The following is a 19,722-nucleotide window of genomic DNA, read 5'->3' as shown; positions in this document are numbered from 1 at the left end:
ACATGGATGGGACAACATCCTCACAAAACCATATAAACAAAAGAAAAGAAAACATATTGTTTCTACAAACTATGAAGCAATGTGGAAAACCCTTCACTTAATAGAAGTAGAAACACTCGACCAAAGTCTGAGAATCTCCATAAAAAAGGAGAGTGAAGGTTCTAAAGATACAGCTTTTTCATCATCTAGTGATGCCATCAAAAACATCTATGTAAACTGGTATCACAATCCAGACAGCTGGGAAAAAAAATTACTCTCTTTCTTACCATCTGCATTATCATCAATATAAGTATTTAAAAATACAACTGAGTTTTGAAGCCTTGCTCTAAGTTGGTAAGGCACAGTCTGAACACAGTGGTAACTGCCTTTAGTACTTTTTATTATTTGTAACAATGATTGCTTTAAGCACTAACCCTCAAAAGACTCTAGTAATTAATGACTACTGAAACAGCCAGACCTTCCCTGCCCATTTCATATTCTCCTTAAGCCATTTTAGAGCAGATGTGAGCTCCAAGCTGTACACTTCTTCCATATTAACATTCACGGTCATATGCCGAAGAAAAAGCTTTGGATCAGATGTACGAGCAGCCTGGATGAGTTTCTCCCTTCCTGCTTGATAGTCACTGCTATTCTTAACTGCCTGGTCTTCACATCTGAAAGTGAATTTTCACAAATACAAAATTATAACAACATGCACATCCAACGCCTCATGCTTTATATTGGCAACAAGATTACAAAATCATTACAATAATGCTTTGTGTTCTCTGCACTTGTTACAGATGCTAATTTCTAGACAATTTTCAGCTGATTATTCTTAAGAATTTAGACAGTGAGGAGAAGTCATCTTTTTAACATATTTTACAGTACTGAAATGTAAAGAATTTAATGCCAGTGCAGAGCAGGTCTGCAATTTCCACATCTCGTGTAAAAGTGCTCGACTCTGGGCTGGCAAATGCAGTAAAAGAAAGTAAAACATTTTATGAACTTGAAATTGCCAGTATTTACGTAACATGCATCACTCATGTTTAGCATGTGATCATCTCTGGAATAAAGATGTGCTAAGCAACATGCCTATGGTTCCGAAAGAGTACAACTTATTCATTAAGCAAAAAAGCAAAGGTGAAATAACAATAATGCTGAGTCAACCAATCTCATAAAATAAGTTGTAGGTACAACCCCAACAAGAGTGCTTTGTGGTTTATGGACAAGAGGTAAAAGTAACAAAGCAATTTTTTATCTAATGGTACTCAATCTTGCAGGGAGAGGAAGTAAAAAAACACACTGAACTTTCATATTGTTATATTCCCTAGAAGAAGAATAAATTAAAATGGTGTCGTGTACTTCCCAAAGAATTGCCAAAAAATGTTACATTTGCTTTATTAATGGAGTTAGCTTTTTGACCATGCCCTTCCCCAGACGTGTTCAACTACAATACCAGGATTCAGGTACTGAGCTATGAACCTATGCTGATTTTGAACACGCAGTAGTACACTTGTAATACATACATCATACTCAGATAGGAAACACAGGCCAGCATTACTCTGGAACAACTGTTTTTCTGCTACACGTATAGAAAACAAAACCTAAAACATGGACTGTTCTTCAAACAGTTTCGAAACAAAGGATTCAAAGAAGTTGAGAAACAAGGATTCTCCTTCTCAGCCAGTAGAAAATAACATGTCTTGTTAATTACATCTTCACACAGATGAGTACAAATAAAGAAGGTACATATCTGACAACATACCTTTTCAGTATTATTTGAAAAGTCTGAGTAGTAGCTCCTGGACTTTGAATAGCACTGGCATTTGAAACGAGGAATAATTCAATGGCCAACAGCATCTCAACCTCAGACACATAAAAAGGAATGGGCAATATTTTGTGACGTAGATTTCCCTGCAGTGGTGGGTAGCAACCCAATGATAAAGCAGCTGAGAATAAAGGCAGAAATGTAAGAAATTAGGATTACCAATACTGAGCATGGATCTGTTTTCTTCCTTATGTGGCTAAGAATGTGGGGGAAAAAACCACAAAATCTTAAAGGATTTTACTGTTCCATCTGTGAAATGGCCTGTTTTGAGAAGACAACAGCAAGTATTTCCTCATAACAATCACTGTTGTAAATGTCACCTTTAACAATGATTAGCAATAATTCAAGCTTCAAACAGGAGTATAGGGAGATCTAGTCTGCCTAGATGAAAATGTGAAGATGATGGACATCTTTAACATTCCAAGGTTCACATTTTGAAATTCTGAAATCGATCATTTAATTTAACTACAAGTACCTTTATTTTGTGCCAAGTAGTATTCACTGACTTGTATTTCCCAAAACTCATTCTGGTTACAAATAAATTCCCAATGGTGACACAAAATGCTGTTTTCTCCTTACAACAAATACTCTCACCCACTTCACCCCAACAGACTGAGCTGTTAATGTTGCCCAAAGAATACCAGAGAAGCATGTCTGAAAAGCAACTTACTTTTGTAGTAGGTTCGAGCTTTACTCCACAAACAACTTCTTCCCAAGCCTGTGATTAATCCTCTAAGTAAGAAAAAATCAACGGCAATATTTTTTGAAAGCATGAAGTCTACTGCAGAAGACAAGACCCCAAGGTTCTTGCTCTCATAACAGGCACTTAACAGCTTGTTAAAAATGTGGCTGTACTGAGAAATGTCTACAGTATCTGAAATGACATGAAAAATAGTTACCAGTGAATTCAAATACAATCCAAGCCTACTTGCAGAATCACTTCTCAATGCTGGGCATCAGTCCTCAAACCAAGCATTTTGCAAAGTGGAAAAGGCTGAGAAAACATACGGTAACACACGAGTCATAGAATGGCTGGGGTTGGAAGGGACCTCAAGGATCTTTTGTCTTGGGAAGAGAGGTGCTCCAGCCCTCTGATCATCTTTGCTGCCCTCTTCTGGACCCTCTCCAACAGCTCCCTCTCTTTCTTGAACTGGGGGCTGCAGACGTGGACACAGTACTCCAGATGGGCAGTAACAAGGGCGGGGTAGAGAGGGACAGTTGCCTCCCTGTCCCCGCCGGGCACCCCTCTTCTCATGAAGCCCAGGAAACTATTTGCTTTTCAAGCTGCAAGAGCACACTGCTGGCTCGTGTTCACTTGTTCAACACCAAGAAAGACTAGATATCAAGATACCAAGATATCTAGAAAGACTAGATAAAACAGCTGAGAAGCAAGACGGGCTGCTGGAGGAACCATCTGTACTGATTAATTGGGTAAAAGCTGTGGTGCAATCAGAAACACCTGATGAAGATCACTTCGTTAATGCCTGGAATTTTGTTCTTGTTTTAGAGAACGCATCTACATGTGAACATTGTTTCAAACAAAGCACAGGAGAACAGCTAAATGAGAAAATTACTAGCATTGAATGGGAAGGGATTTTACCAAGGACATCAGAAGCCTCCAGTTAGGCAGAGGAGGGCTATGAGATATCGCACTGAACTGCAGGTGAATTACAAAAACCAAAAGATCAACAAATCCAAACCAAAGAGAGAGCTCCACAATGCCTCAGGAAGGAGGGACAAACTATTGGGACAGTTTCTTTTGACACTGAAAACCCTGACACAAAACTTAACTCAGGCTAGACAAGACAGGGCAGTTAGGGCAGTTAGAGACGGGTGGGACGACGCACCGGGTTGCCCCTGGCGACAGCACAGTGATGTCACACCGGGGTCTCGGCCATGGCAACAAGCCCACCCAAACCAACACACACCTCTTCCCTGCTTGCCCGTGAAAGGCTCTGCAGGTGAAGAGGATGGATAGAAAGCCAGTTTTGCTGCTGCTGCTTCACTTCAGTACAGCAAACACCTGCCCAGCAAAGTGCAGAGAGTGGACACCAGCCTGTGGCACCCCTCACAATGAGAAACATGGCTCACCACGCTGGTGGCACATGACACTTTATGAGGCTAGACAAGACGGAGGCAGTTAGGGCAGTTAGAGACGGGTGGGACGAGGCACCGGGCTGCCCCTGGCAACAGCCCACGCAAACCAACACACACCTCTTCCCTGCTTGCTCTGGCAAGGCTCTGCAGGCGAAGAGGGGGGACCAAAGGCCAGCCTTGCTGCAGCCGCTTGGCCCCACAATTGCTAATATTCAGCTTCAGGACAGCAGGAAAGTGCAGCAAGCGGACCACAGCCTGTGGCAGCCTTTACAATGAGAAACATGGCTCACCACGCTGGTGGCACTGCACCAACATCCAGCACCCAGCACGATGAGATCAAAGAGCTGTGCGTGCGGATCATGCGGCTCTGCCTTAACACCAAGCAGGTAAATACTAAGGACTGTGTGTCCAATGTTTGAACGTGCCAGCACCCAGTTTCTAACAAATCACTGTATCACTTTATCTTACCAGAGGCTGGTACATGATAGAGGATGCGACCTCTCCGCTCACTGCCATGCACTTTCACCCTGGTGTCTATCAGGTTACTTCAGAAATGAGTCTTGTTGCCTGACACAGCTCTTTCTAGGATGCCACGTTGCCCAGGACTTTCCTCTCAAGACCCAGGACAGTGTTTTGGGCAGCAGCACGGGGCACCAGATACGTTTCCAGACAACCGGTGGCTGCTTCCACCATTCTACGTACACGGCACTTGTATTGGCAGGTTTGTGAGAGTGTGACATAATCAACCCACACCAGGCCTTCCCTGGTTTCTATTTCAGCCATTGTCCTCCATACCGGAGAAGCATTATCCACCTGGATTCCTTTACTGAAGCACACATTTCATACTCACATTCATATTCTGTGCAATAGTATCCATGGTCAAGTCTACCCCTTCATCTCGAGCCCACCTATACACTGCATCCCCTCCTTGGTGGTCTGAGGTGTCCGTGGGCCCACTGGGCTAAAAGTAATTCACCTTTCTGTTGCCAGTTCAGATCTACCCAAGCCATAGCAATCCTAGCAGCCCAACCCATCAGCTGGTTATTTCTATGCTCCTCAGCGGCACAACTCTTGGGTACAACGCTGCCTGCTGTTGACCACTAGGGCCTTACATTCTACTCTATGATTCTATGATTCCAGGCTGCAGAGGGAAAAGAGCCCTCAAAACAGAAATGCTATGTAAAGAGCCGTTCTATCTACAAAAAAGCAGATTGGCCACCAGGACGTATAAGCCAACATCCACGTCCACCTCTGGATGTGAAGTGTAAGCACGACGGTGAGAGACTGCAGAACCAAGGCAGCTGAGGGGAGAACCTTGCACACAGACGGCAGGATGAATTCATGCCAGAAGACAAGAAGACGTGCAGAGCTTTGCTTGTACCACCGGCATCTCAGCTCACAAAAGGCCCTTCATACAACAACGCAAGTGGGGAAAAAGCAGGTTCAGCTGAGCTGTGCTCCAGCCCTGAGTTTGGCTGAGCAGCAAACTCAAGAAAGCTGCAAGTCAGATGGCCTCAACACAGGCAAAGAGAAGTGCCAACCCAAACCTTTGCTGCAAAAACAGGCTGAGGCTGGGAAACCATCAGGCAAACAGAAGTGTAAAACAAAACATCTGGATGTGCAAATGAGAAGAAAGAGATCATTCCTAGCAATGGATGACCCCTTTGACATCGAAGACACCGAAGATACGCTTGCACTGCCAAAAAAATTGATGAAGCAAGTAGAGCCCACTTTCCATCGTGGCTCCTTGCCTGCCAAAGTTTGCCAGCAGAAGTTGTATGAGCAGCTGCAGCTGAGGACACACCTCTTCCCTGCTTGCTCTGGCAAGGCTCTGCAGGCGAAGATGGGGGACCAAAGGCCAGCCTTGCTGCGGCTGCTTGGCCCCACATTTGAAAATCCTCAGCTTCAGGACAGCAGGAAAGCGCAGCAAGCGGACCACAGCCTGCGGCAACCTTTACAATGAGAAACATGGCTCACCACGCTGGTGGCACTGCACCAACATCCAGCACCCAGCACGATGAGATCAACGAGCTGTGCGTGCGGATCATGCGGCTCTGCCTTAACACCAAGCAGGTAAATACTAAGGACTGCCAATGACAAAGGGCAGATACCCAAGCCATGTGAACCGGTGAGACAAACTGTGATCTGCTGGTCATGGATGTGACCCATTCAAGCGTGTGACAACAGAGCCACACGCAGATCAGAGTCAGCTCGGCCAGGGGCTGGTAGATAGGGATGGGGAACAGAATAGGCCCTGCATCATCCACGATGGCACCCTCACTAAGTTTGCAGGCGACACCAAGTTGGGAGGGAGTGCTGATCTGCCGGGTGGCAGAAAGGCACTACAGAGGGACCTGCAGAGACCGGATCGATGGGCCAGGGTAAACCCTATGAGTTTCAACAGGGCCAAGTGTGGGGCCCTGCATTTTGGTCACGACCAACCCAGGCAGCCCCACTGGCTGGGGGAGGAGTGCCTGGAAAGCTGCCTGATGGAAAGGCACCTTGCTCTACTGATGGACAGCCAGCTGAATACGAGCCAGCAGTGTGCCCAGGTGGCCCAGAAGGCCAAAGGCACCAGTGAGGTGGTTAAGCACTGCAATAGGCTCCACAGGGAGGTGGTTGAGTCACCATCCCTGGATGTGACTAAAAACCATTTGGATGTGGTGCTCAGGGACATGACTGAGCCGAGGGTTGTTAGAGGTAGGGTAGTATGGTTAGGTTGTGGTTGGACTTGATTTTTAAGGACTTTCTGCAACCCGAGCAATTCTACGATTTTATGATTCCAGGCACCAGAGGGAAATGAGCACTCAAAAGAGAAATGCCAGATAAAGAGCCATTCTATATACAAAAGAGCAGATCAGCCATCAGGACATAAAAGCCAACATCCACGTCCACCTCTGGATATTAAACGTAAGTACAACAGTGAGAGACTGTAGAACCAAGGCAGCCAAGAGAAACTTGTAGACAGATGGCAGCATGAATTCATGCCAGAGGCCAAGAGGATGTGCAGAGCTCTGCTGTACCACAGGCATCTCTGCACACACAAGGTCTTTCACATACCAGCACGTGGGAAAAAGCAGACTCAGCTGAGCTGTGCTCCAGCCTTGAGTTTGGCTGAGCAGCAAACTCAAGGAAGCTGCAAATCAGATGGCTTCAACACAGGCAAAAAAGCGAAGTGCCAACCCAACGCTCTGCTGCAAAAAAAGGATGAGGCCGAGAAACCATCAGGCAAGTGTAAATGTAAAACAAAACACCTGGATGTGCAAATGAGAAGAAAGAGGTCATTCCTTGCAATGGACGACCCCTTTGAGATGGAAGATACACAAGATATGGCCACGCTACCAAACAAAATGATGAAGCAAGGAGAGCCCACTTTCCATCATGGTTCCTTGCCTGCCACAGTCTGCCAACAGAAGTTGTATGAGCAGCTGCAGCAGGCCTCCTCGCTGCCAACCATGTAGCCTGCCATGCTGCAGGTGGACAGTCCCCGCCAGCCCATGCCACCTGAGGCCCACTCCACCCATCTGACAACATGGGCAAAACCTTGCTGCCTGGGCATCGAGAAAGGGATTCTGCACTGCAGTTTTGTATCAATGCCACACCTCAAGGAATGGGACTTTTTTAGGACATCTAAGCACACAGTCTTCCAACTAAGGTAATACCTACAAGCAGAAAGAACAGTAGAGATTAACTGGTTAAACTGTCGGCTCTTAACACAGCATGTCTCTTTACTTACTGCAGCCAATTTGGAAACCCGGCAAGTTCTGCAGAACTTCAAACGCCTGCCTGTAGAAATTCTGCCTCATGTATTTGTGCATTAGTGAAAATAACAGGTTACATCGCTCCACAATGTCATTTTCAGTGCAGGGCCACAGTGGTGCATTGGTGATCCACTCTGACTCTGTGACAAAGAGCAGCAGTATTATTTCTATGTTTTAAAACTGCAAAACTTCTGACATTTGGCTGACAAAAGGACACTATGAACTGTAGTAGAAAACAAATCTCTCAACTTCACATTAAGTGTAGTTTGAATCATTACCAATTTGTCCCTTAGCACCAATACTTTTCAGATGTATTCTTAGAGAGTTAGAAGTGTAGGTAGAAATTCATTAAATAGTATACTAGTGGAATGAACTGTAAGCAGTGTATATAAATGTGTATGTATTTATTTACAAAACTTGGATAGCAAATTTAGGTGATGGACATTTTTATGCAACATCTTCTACTCTTGTATGTACTTTTGAGTTTTTTCTTTCAGTGGGGCTGAATTCCAGAAAGCCTGTAACTTCTTATTTTATTGAATAAAAATTTAATATTTAATAAAAGCTGTATTTACAACATGAATATACTGTGAGGGGGGAATAAACCCCCTGCAATCTTCCAAGCCTGAACTTTCTTTTGCACTGAATTTCACCTTTCTCAAAGGAAATTTCCATTGGGCAGGTCACTTCCAACTAGCATTCTCTTCTCTACCCCCTCCATTATGTTAACTTCTGAATAGAATGGCATGGACATTAGAATACTACAAAAACTTATCTGAAAAAAAGTTGTATTACTTACAGTATTTCTTTCACATATCAAGCAAAATGCTAAATAAAAAGATGGATCATATTTTATTTTTGCTGCCCTGGTATTAATACATTTACTTAATAACAAAGGTGAACTTGTAAGTTTTAAGTCTTTAAAAAATGGGATTGTTCAAATTTAAATGCCAAAATCTCGTTCTTTTAAGACAAGCTCACCTCTCAACACCCACGTTGCTCCATCTAAACTTTCTGTTTCAAGAAAAATTTCTGCAGCATTATTAACAATTTGACATCTTGATGCTGATCTCTCTGCCCCAGTAACTCCTTTCAGAACTGTAAAATGTATCCGTAGTTCTTGCAATTTATCCAGAACCTTCCTTCCCTACAATAAGGGTGAGAAGAGAAGGGGGAAAGGTCTGAGAAAGCAATGATAGTCATGAACACAGACTACTTACACAAAATACAGATTTGGTGACAGATTTGTACACATCAGTTTAGTAACATTATCCAAACTAACGGTGAAAAAGAAATGAATTGCACAGTAAAAATTCTAATGAATAGTAGTGGACATTTTGATTCTGTAGACAAAAACCCCAACATCCACTGTTTAATAGCTCCCTCCACACTATTACCCATAACATTATTTCCACAGTATAATGTTCCTAGACAGTATTTTAATAAATTTTGTAATTTATTTGTATTTGCTTACTTTAATGCATTAATATCTTTAATATTCTCAGTCTAGTCAGCCCTGCGTATCCAAACAGTAGTCTTGTTGCTTGGAGACAGATCTTCATGGAAGATCTTGTATCTCAAATCTGCACGTTTTTTCAAATTTCATCTGTTTTATTAACTTTCATCAATTTTTAAAAAGAACATTCTCCTTAGAACCAAGAAGCATACATTTTTACCCTTGCATCAAAAATATGAGATAAAAGAGTCCAATATTCACAAAGGGACAATGGTCTGAAGAACACTTCTAGAACTTTAGGGTATCTGAAATATTTATGAAAAGGCACAGAGTACATCCTAAACCCAAAATTACTTCGGCCACAGCAGGTAGTTCAAACACTTCATCCTATCCCATTTTCTGGATTGCTTTTTGAAAAAGCAAGATGTAAGATCAAGTAGATAGTAACAGGAGTCCATAATAACAGGATTATGATATATAGATAGATACAATGGAGGGAAGCTGGTTGAAAATAAATAGTAATAACAGTTTTACTTCATCCCTGAAGCAGAGATCAATTTGGGAGTTGTCAGTACTGATAGAAATCATTCAGAGTGCAAACTCATTCACACTCCAATGTGGTCAGTGCAGGCCGTCTGCAAGCCTACTTGAGAATTTTGGAGAGTGATCTGTTGAGAAAATGATTTGACAACAAACACAACATTCTCAAAGAATCTGAATCTCTCCTGGTGCAACTTGAGGCCATTCCCACCAGCACTATTACCAGTTATGCAGGAGAAGTGGCCAACCTCCACCTGTGTTGCAGCTTTTGCCCACTGCCCTTTGTCCTGTCACTGCACACCACTGCGAAGTGCCCAGCCCCACTCATATGACTTCTGAATTCCAGATGAACAGTTATGAGATTTCTTCTCAGTCTTGTTTTCTGTAGGCTGAATGGTCCCAGGTCTCTCAGCCTTTCCTTGTACAGAGATGCTCCAGGTGCCTAATCATTTTTATGGCCTCCACTGGACTCTCTCCAGAAGTTCCATCGTTTTTGAGCTGAAGAGCCCAGAACTGGACACAGTAATCCAGACATGGCCCCACCAGGGCTGAGATGGGGAGGATAACCTCCTTCAACCTACTGGCCGCATTCCAGCAGGACCAGGATACCACTACTGCCCTTCCTGGCCACAAGGGCACACTGCTGCATCCTGGCCAACCTGTTGTCTACCAGGACCCTCAAGTGTTTTTCTGCAGAGCCCCTAACCTGGGCTAACACATGCAGTTATTCCTCCTCAGGAGCAAGACCCTACAATTACTTTTGCTGAATCTCATCAGGTTACTCTCTGTCCAACTTAATATGCTGTCCAGGTTTTGCTGACTGGCAGCACAGCCCTCTGGCATGTCAGTCTCTCCTCCCGGCTTGGTATGATCCGCAAACTTGCTAAGGGTGGACTCTATCCCTTCGTTCAGGTAAATGAAGAAGACGTTGAACAAGACTGGGCCCACTAACTGATAGTTACAGGCCTCATGATCAATACTGGATGAGGCCTGGAGTATAAAGCATTCTGTGAAAAGTCCAGTCTCTTAGTACTGGTAATTTTTGGTATCTGATAGCAGGAAAGGATTGTAAAAGGTGAGGTCCAACTTTCTGCAAGATTCACAAATCCAAACCTGGTTAGAAGTATGAAATGAGAATCACAGAGTGGCTAGGGTTGACACAATCTAAAGGAAGGCCGCAATGATATCTCCTTGAAGTTTTCTCTTCCCAAGGCTGACCGAACCCAATTCCTTCAGCCTATCTTCACAGGAGAGGTGTGTCAGCCCTGTGATCCTCTTCACGGCCCTCCTCTGGGCCCTCTCCAAAAGCTTGATATCCTTCCTGTGCTGAGGGCCCCAAACTTGGATGCAGTACTCCAGATGGGCCTCATAAGGGCAGAACAAAGGGGACAATCACCTCCCTTGTCCTGCTGGCCACCCCTCTTCTGTTGGAACCCAGGATACTGTTGGTCTTTCATGCTGCAAGAGCACATTGCTGACTCGTGTTCAGATTTTTATCCACCAGGACCCACACGCCCTTCTCAGCAGTGCTACTGTCACAGACTTCCCTTCCCAGTTTGTATATATACCTGGGATTACCTTGACCAAAGTGCAAAACTCTGCACTTTGTTGAATCTCACTAGTTCACAGAGGCCCACCTTTTGAGTTTATCAAGGTCCCTCTGGATGGCATCCCCTCCTGCTGCATTAACCGCACCGCTCAGCTTAGTGTCATCAGCAAACTTGCTGAGGGTGCTCTCAATTCCATCATCTACATCACTGATAAAGATGCTAAAGAGTAAAGACAGACCCCTGGCGAACACCGCTCCAACCAATTCCTTATCTACTGATAAGGACCCAGAGACCCAGAGTCAAAAGAAAAGCACTTCTAGTAACAATCTGGGTGATGAGCATTTCACTAAGTGCAGTCAGTAGCAGCCCTGCTATGACTCTCTTCTGTCTTCTTGACTTTAGCCTACCCATTCCACCTGAAGTCAGGCTCAGAAGAATCAGGGCAGGAAAAATTCCTTGAGTTGGATGGTCTCAGAATAGAAAAGTATTGCCAGATGGAAGAAAGTAACATTTCTGCAGGACAGCGCTACTCGTCCAGACTCACCCCTACTGCAGAAAAGGAAAAGCTGAACCTGAACAATCAAGTTTCTAGGTCTCAAGACAAGGTTATAATGAACTCTATCCAGACAGAATTATGTTCATTTATTTGTTTTTGTTTTGAACTGAACTGCATTCTTCTAGCAGGCAGTACGAATACCTTGTATGTCTATCACTAGAAGGAAAACAATTTCTACAAACTGTGTGTGCTTTGCTGTAGGAAAGTCATAATTACGTATTACATGAAAAATCAATCAAAAGCATATTCATTCTCACAAGCAACTCCTTCCACTCTATTAACAAAGCAAACAAAAAAGAAATCCCAACACATGCGAAGTTCGAAGACTACTGGTCAGTATACTTTGGTCAAAATACTTTGATCCAGATAGGCAAGTGAGAAGGATGTTGACCATGAGAAGGCAAGTGGCACGCCACATTAAACTAGAGAAACAGTTTAATATCTAATAAATAAATGACTCATTCTTTTTCTTCAAGTCAGGTTACTATAATCCAGTGTACCTTTATCCACTGCAGTACTCTGCGATAAGAATTCATTACATTTATCCCAGCCCTTCCAATGAAAATTCTGTCTGCTTCATTACACTGGGAATTTTTTATTACTAGAAAGAAAAAATACACATTATTTTTGTTTCTACCAGTAAAAGAACTTTAAAGAACTTACAGATCACAGCACTTGCACACATTTTCTGAAATACTAGGCATTAAATATAATAATTTTTTTAAAGTCTGACAACCGAAATTAGAGTAAACAACAACAGTTTATCCAGACACTCTTTGACAGTACTCTAGTTTATCCACAAGCTGCCTGGGCATGCAATGGTATAGCTTATGAACATCATCATTTTTAAAGTAAGCTTTCATTTTCTGACGCATCTGAATGACAGCAATTACAGAACTGTGTAATTGCAGGGTTTTCCAAACCATCTCATTTAACCACTTTGGAAGCCTTGCTGGTACTGCAGAACAGTGGTCTCCAGTGTGGGGTGGTGCACACACAGTCCATTCAGGTATGGAAAAAAATTTTTTTTTGGTACCAAAGTTAAGTTAAATAAAATTATCTCTACCTCATCTTTTTTAATTTACATTTTTGTGCATGTTTTAGAATATACCTAATATATTAGTGCAGTGGTACATGTACATAATTTACAAATAAATAAATAAACATATGGTATGTTGGGGGCAAGTGTAAAATTCTTTTTTTTCACTGATGGGTTGCCTAACAGCATGGAGACCACTGCTCTAAAGAAATAAGACCAAGTTTCAAGTCCCATCAAAGCCTTCTATGTGTTTCACAGCCAGAAGCTGTGATAGCTGTTTTGTAGCATGAAAGTCTGTGATCAAAAAGGTTGTGTCACTTAATTGAAATAAGTCATCGGGTCTTATTAGTTAATGCAGGTTGAAAAAGATCTAAGTCATCCTTTACACAGAGCCGTAACATCCCACTGACACAGCACTGAGCCTCAGCCTCCTACAGTCTTACTGGGAGGAAGGATGCAGACAAGCAAATGAAGAGGCATATGAAGAAAAGGGGGACAGAAAACATGCTGCGTATTAAAAAAACTAGAAGGTGTATTGTTGACCAAGCCCTTGTGTAAAATTCTCAGTTGCTTAGGGTAACAAATAATTCTGAAAATCTAAAATGCTACAACCAAACCATAACAAAAGATACATAACTGATGTAACCCCAGTCAATGCATTTCTATATATACAAGTATACGAAGTTAATTTATGCTAGTAAGAGCGCTGCACTTCAGAGGACAATACTGAAATATACTTTCTTGCCACTGTTCTGAGAACATGACATTATCTCTTAAAACCATCAGTACTGCTTTCTCTCCTTAATAGGAGAAAACTCAAATGTGTGCTCTTCAGAAGGGGTAGGCCTTTGACATCAAGTGTAAGCACCATGGACTTCACTAGAAAATGGTTTCTATTCATCATTTCACCTGTTTGTATTTGTGCCTGAAGAAATTCTGAATGTTGTATACAATCAGATTAACTAATATGAAGAAAACAGTCAGTATATGTTTTGGCTTTTACCTCTTGAAAATTCTACTAATAGGATAAGTAATTAAGTGTTTACTTCAACTTAGTTTTACCTGCATCAGCAAAATCACAAAAAGGAACTCCTGGTCTGTCTTTCTCAGAATCTTTTGTTAGTATTTCAGTAATACATAAAGACAATTTCTGAAGATCATCAGAATTTTCACATGTAGCTCTTGCATTAACATACAAAGCTGCCAACTTGGCCCAATCATGCTTTTCCTTGCAATGCTGCGAAGAAGGCAAGTGACAAATATTAGCAAATTTGTTTCCAGAATACCAAACAGAAAATATAATGGAATTCAAGAGATAACTAAGATATAATTAAGCAGAAAACAGCAAGATTAATCTATAGCTCGTGTCCAATGAAACTACTGAACGTATTCCGATGACATTTCCCTTAGCTACCCTTTTTGAAAAGAAACAGATCAGAGAGTCTCTATCAGTTCACATTAAGAGTTTGTAATGAAATACAGACGTTTCTAATGATGCTATGATTCAACCTCAGTACTTTATCCTTTTCTCTCTGAAAATTCATATTTTTATTACGTATTTTCTCAAATCATTACAATTTTATTAGCATCACCAACCCAATTTCCTTTCATCAAGGAGTAAGTTAACTTGAATCTTCCTAACAACATGGACTAAAAATAATGTGTGGTCCTCATGAGACACTGATTACTCCGGTGTAACTCTTCTGAGGGTTTTAGGACTCAGGTTTTATTAATGTGCTAATCTAATGGCATACACAGAAGAGTTAAATTTAAAACAAGTGGTTCGGGCTACAGATAACTGCAGTGTGCTGTGGTGCAACGTCTGCAGGTAAGCCAAGTGAGCTGAGATCTGTTACACACGCATGTCAACAAGGATTTTGTCAACAACAGAGATTTTTGGGAACTGAGTGGACCAAGCTGCAAGCAGTCCTGATCCCCTCCTTAAAGTTTGGCTTCAGGATCTGTGCAGTAATATGTAAACTATGCTACAATTGCCCATAAGAAATAATCTGTCCTTCAATCTGAAAAATGCAGAGACCTACTGAGTAAGTTACTCTCTAGCATTTTTATATTCTTCAAAATAACCCACCCAGAGTTACCAACTACATCCTTTTATAATTTGCCTTTTTATATAAGGTATGAACTCTATCCACTGAATAAAGCATTAAACAATTTCTGGTGAGGAAGAATACATCACTACCAATTACAAGCACAACAAACAGTTGCTTAAAATTAGGTGTAAGATAAAAGCTACAAGTATGCAAATTAAAATAAAAACTGACATCACAGAAAAGTCAAAGACAGCTTTCCCCCGCATTTTAACATTTCCCCACAATAGGCTCACATTAAAAAATATTATCAATAGATTAAAAAGACATAAAAATAGCTGTTTTCCATAGAAGTCATGGCTTCAGCATTCCAAAACACCTGAAACATGCACACACTGTACCTGAATTTCTGCCATTACCAAATTAAAGTCAAAAAGCCAGTCGCTTTTAAAATGCATCTCCTGAAATCTTCAACAAGAAAAAAACGTTAATGCTTAATTTTAACACATCCTAGTGAACTAAACTACAAGGAAGTGATCAACCATTCGTTATATTTGGACTAAAAATGATGTAATTATTTATTTGATTTATTACAAATACAGACTGAACACTGAAAACGGACATTTACAATCGTATCAGAACAAGATAGTGTGTGAATATACAAATAAATGGAGAGAGATATTTTCACAGAGAATACTCCCTTGTCTCAGTATAAATGCAACTGAAAAGGTAGGAATAAGACTTGAAATACATTAAGTAAATGCAGACTGTATTTTATATGTTTCTGACACAATGGTTAAAAAAAAAAATAGCTCATTACACAAACTCAAGTGCAATTCCACTTCAAATACCTAGGAGTGGTTTATTCTGATGCTGCCACTGGAATAAGAGATAAATCACCTACATGTGAATAAGCTCAGACAAAGTACTGCTTTACTGAAGCAGTAAAGCTGCTCACTTTTCACAGACACAAACTTTCTCAGTTTTGTGCAGAAAACAGACACGTACTGAGGTTACTTGGAAAGGGCAATTCCTCTACGAATGAGAATCCTAATCTGAAAAGTGAAATCACCTCCAGCTGGTGTGGTAAACTGATAAAACTCAGATATAATTAAAATAGATAAAACCGGATAAAACACTGGGATCCATTGGTTGGAAGGTATTCTATAGGAAATAAGAAAAGCAGCAAACAACTTCTAGGGTGTTCTCCCTTAAAACAGTGTCAGGCTGTTATACTACAGTAAATGCTACGTGTTTGGTTCCTCCAAGAACCAAAGCCTGTAAAACGAACCACTAAGTCATTTATTCAACTTGTGCGTGTGTATATGATGCACATGATGAAAAATATGGAAAAAAACCACCCTCCTCCACATTCATCGTGGTACAAATGTTTTTGCAGACTCACAGTAAACTAGAAAACAACTTCAGATGATAAATAATGCTCTTATTGTCTACAATTTGTTTTTTTTTTAACTGAGGGAGTATCGTTCATTTATGTGGCCTAAAATATATATTAAACAATTACACTTCTAATTCTACTACTGTTGGAAAACTTGTCCCACAGCTAGGAAGAGCATCCCACCAGAATGCACTGTAATGATCAGTACTGAAAAAAACTAATCATAACTGCAGCCACAGTCCAAGTTTTTGAATAACAATCCTCGACCTCTGAAACACAGTAGATTGACAGCATTTTAAAATACAAGTAGGCATAATATGGCAGTATTTTCCTCTAAAACACTAAATTTGCATTTTCTTATCACCTTTAAAGCTTTTGTGTAGATTTATAAAATCGAACTGGAAGACAGAACTAAATAGATATAACTATAAAATAGTTCCTGAAGGACGTACCTGGATTTTATGTTCAAAACAATATCTATTTCCTGGCTTGGAACTTCCAATTGGTGAAGGAGTTTAATTATGTAGTTAAAATGTTCATACTCAAGAAACATACCAGCATCAACAAGCTGTAGTATCAAATCGAGAGGAAAAGTAAGCAAACAAAAAAAGAAAGTCATGTTCATTATGTTAATTATCTCCACAGGCAGGCCAGTATGAATGGGAAGAACATGTTACAGTGAATCTCAGTCAAGAACCAAGGGATAAATGGAAGCCTACACTAAAATTCAGCTAGCCACAATTTTACTTTTTAACAATATTACTGAAAGAATATTTAATACATATCTTTCTATTTTAAAACAGGCAAAGTATGTCCAAAATTCCTACAAATAGTAGCACAATCAAGCTCATACCTTACAAAAGGCACTGATCAGTGTAGGAACAGCATCTCTTATATTCAAAGAAGCCACACATTCAAAAACTCTCAGAAGAACTTCTAAAGCTGGCTAATTTTTAAAAAAAAAAAAAAAAAAAAAGCTCAATTAGTTTTATGATTTTATATCTTGTTCAACTAGAAAGGCAGCAATTACTCAAACAGAAACGTCTGATTCTTTTTTCTCCAAGAGCTGAGTACTAAATGAATGTATTACAAGAAGTGCTGTAGCATTCCTTAAAAAAAAGAAAAAAAAAGAAAAAAAAAAGAAAACCCCCCAAATGGAGAAAATGTGGGTAAAAGATTTCCAAAGTATTTCAAGGCCACTTACTAGTGTATTAATCTGTGCAGTTACATTCAACATCTGGAATAATTCTTGCAACAAACATTTGTTGAGCAAACAAATGAGAAGATCATTCAGCACTTGAAAATCAAAATTCTCACCACGGGCAACTTCTCTGTAATACCTGACAAATATTTGGACTGAAAAAGCAATTAAAATGGTTTTATTTTGGGACAACTAATGCTACTTAAGCAAATTATTTCCTAAATCTTTAAATGCAGTGTAACAACTCTTAATCATCCAGGATACTGCAGCATGGGGATATGTAGAAATATATAGGTTCAAGGAATGTACCATGGTAACATCACTAAGAACAAAGTGACTATTCTGAAATACCTCATGTCACTGAGCTGAACTCCCTTACTCCTATAAGGATTCAAAAAAGCTTAGCTGACTTAGAGCAGCAGAAAAATGCACAAAATGAGGCTAAAAGTGGCAGCACACCAAGGCAGTGAGGCTCTTCCAGATGCTCTAGGAAATGAAGTGCAGTGATGCCATGGTAGATGGTCTTGGCAGCCGTACCAGAGCCAGTTGTAATAGATGTGTGCTGTAGCCCCTGAGAACTCAAGTGTTATCTGCATTACAGCACTACTTCATCAAAGGAACACAGGACACAGCAGAATCATATGTTCACATCAGATGTACTACACCCCCTCTACGCTTTCAAAAACTTAAGTACAAATAGAATGACTGCTCAGGCTAAAATCAAGTCTTTTTTGACTGAACTCAAAGGTTCACACTGACCTGAATCAACTCTTCTCTCTAAAATGTGAAAACTGGAATTGTTTGGACATACAGCAGTGCGAAAGGACTAAACTAAAGTTGTTTGGATGCTGTAACAGCACTTCACTTAAAATAGCTTAATTCTAAAGTTCCTGGATTTGTAATGTTTAGTCGAGATGTTGCTGAAAAGTGCCTTAACAAAATCCTGGTTGTTAAACCTTGCCCCGGTTACTCATGTCTATTCTAAAGCCTAGTTCCATTCAGACTGAGTTCATTTCCTGGGTAAAACAGATTTGTAACAATATCCTCAGATAACTGCGTACCTAAATACTCATCCTTAATGTGAAAACAGAACATGAAAACAGATAGGTTCCTCTAAAATGACAATTTTATTCACTGTAGAAATAAATGTCACCTGTTTTTCTCCCAAGTCTCTCTATTTAACTTGCTTTAAATAAACTACGTATCAGATACACATAAAAAGCTACCTGCAAGTAGCTGCTACCATACCTGCACGTTTCAGAAGGCCTGATTCATTGATACTAATGTATGTCTTAAGTATTGCCATGCAAATCTAGAAAAAAATTAAAAAAAACTAACATTAAATATGACCTCAGTTTATGCCAAATGAATGAACTACCCAGAAGTATGAGCTCTATAAGGAAGAAACCTTCACACTGCTTTTAATTATTTAAAATACTGATAAAAGCTGCAAGAAGGTAACTGGGTCAAAGGAAAACAAATCAAGCAGAAAAATAATATAGACAAAATGTTTGGGAAAGGAGCTGCTAGGACCACAACTGCACACATGTGTGGGCATACACTCAGCAAAGAAAAATATAATTTGAAAATATACTTTCTTTGCAATTAGTAAAATGTGGCACGCTCAACAAACAGAATGGGAAGCAATGAATTGGAAGTGAAAATATGAGAAACAAAAATTCTATAAATGTACTGACCACCACGAAGACTCACTCGTAACGACACAAAGAAACAAGCTGGAAATTCAGTTATCATTTCACCCTGGACCCACTTATTTTAGAAATCCTACACTCATGTTTTATTTTGTAGTGGAACACTCGCGTCTTAACATTGTAAGCTGCTTCAAAAATACATTAACCTCAGGTTTGGGATATGTACACATTTTGCTGCAGATGAAAAAGGAAAGTCCACTGAGATTAAACCCAGAGTTCTGAATCAGAAAACAAAACACAGCAACACCCCTTCAGATACCCTTTGTCACTTGTGGAACATCCACAATCTTTCCACCAGACAATTTAAAATTGGTCTTGTATTTAATACTGCTTCGTGAAATAACGAAAAATCAAGTTTCTCCCTTCCAGATTTGTAAACATGTTATCACAGAATTGAGCTGTGCATATATTTAAAGGTAACTCTGAGATGAGGCAGGACTCACTCATTGAGTTTGTTACAGTGAATGAATTATCACAAAAGCAGGAGGTACTGGCTTCTGGCCAAGACACCTTTCTTGTTTTATATAACCATTAACCTTTTCAGATCAAGTTACAT

The 19,722-nt window shown here is 40.5% G+C and overlaps 1 protein-coding gene across 1 annotated transcript in view; it reads right to left on the bottom strand.

Annotated features, from left to right (window-relative positions):
* The window catches only part of TOPAZ1 (testis and ovary specific TOPAZ 1), a 41,210-nt gene that overhangs the window by 1,699 nt on the left and 19,789 nt on the right, over positions 1–19,722 (bottom strand). Inside the window, exons 9-20 of the mRNA XM_042889007.1 lie at positions 18,703–18,766; positions 17,458–17,609; positions 17,107–17,199; positions 16,706–16,821; positions 15,256–15,322; positions 13,869–14,043; positions 12,268–12,368; positions 8,647–8,812; positions 7,641–7,805; positions 2,478–2,681; positions 1,745–1,928; positions 458–653 (exon numbers count right to left, since the gene is read on the bottom strand). Of these exons, the coding sequence (XP_042744941.1) occupies positions 458–653; positions 1,745–1,928; positions 2,478–2,681; positions 7,641–7,805; positions 8,647–8,812; positions 12,268–12,368; positions 13,869–14,043; positions 15,256–15,322; positions 16,706–16,821; positions 17,107–17,199; positions 17,458–17,609; positions 18,703–18,766 (1,683 nt within the window). The remainder of the gene's footprint in view (positions 1–457; positions 654–1,744; positions 1,929–2,477; positions 2,682–7,640; positions 7,806–8,646; positions 8,813–12,267; positions 12,369–13,868; positions 14,044–15,255; positions 15,323–16,705; positions 16,822–17,106; positions 17,200–17,457; positions 17,610–18,702; positions 18,767–19,722) is intronic.

Source organism: Lagopus leucura, unplaced genomic scaffold (genome assembly GCF_019238085.1).
Source record: "Lagopus leucura isolate 7727_CA_CO unplaced genomic scaffold, USGS_WTPT01 Super-Scaffold_100157, whole genome shotgun sequence".
In the NCBI taxonomy this organism is placed as follows: domain Eukaryota; kingdom Metazoa; phylum Chordata; class Aves; order Galliformes; family Phasianidae; genus Lagopus; species Lagopus leucura.
The sequence above is the reverse complement of the archived record's forward strand: the minus strand, read 5'-3'. Positions and strand labels throughout refer to the sequence as shown.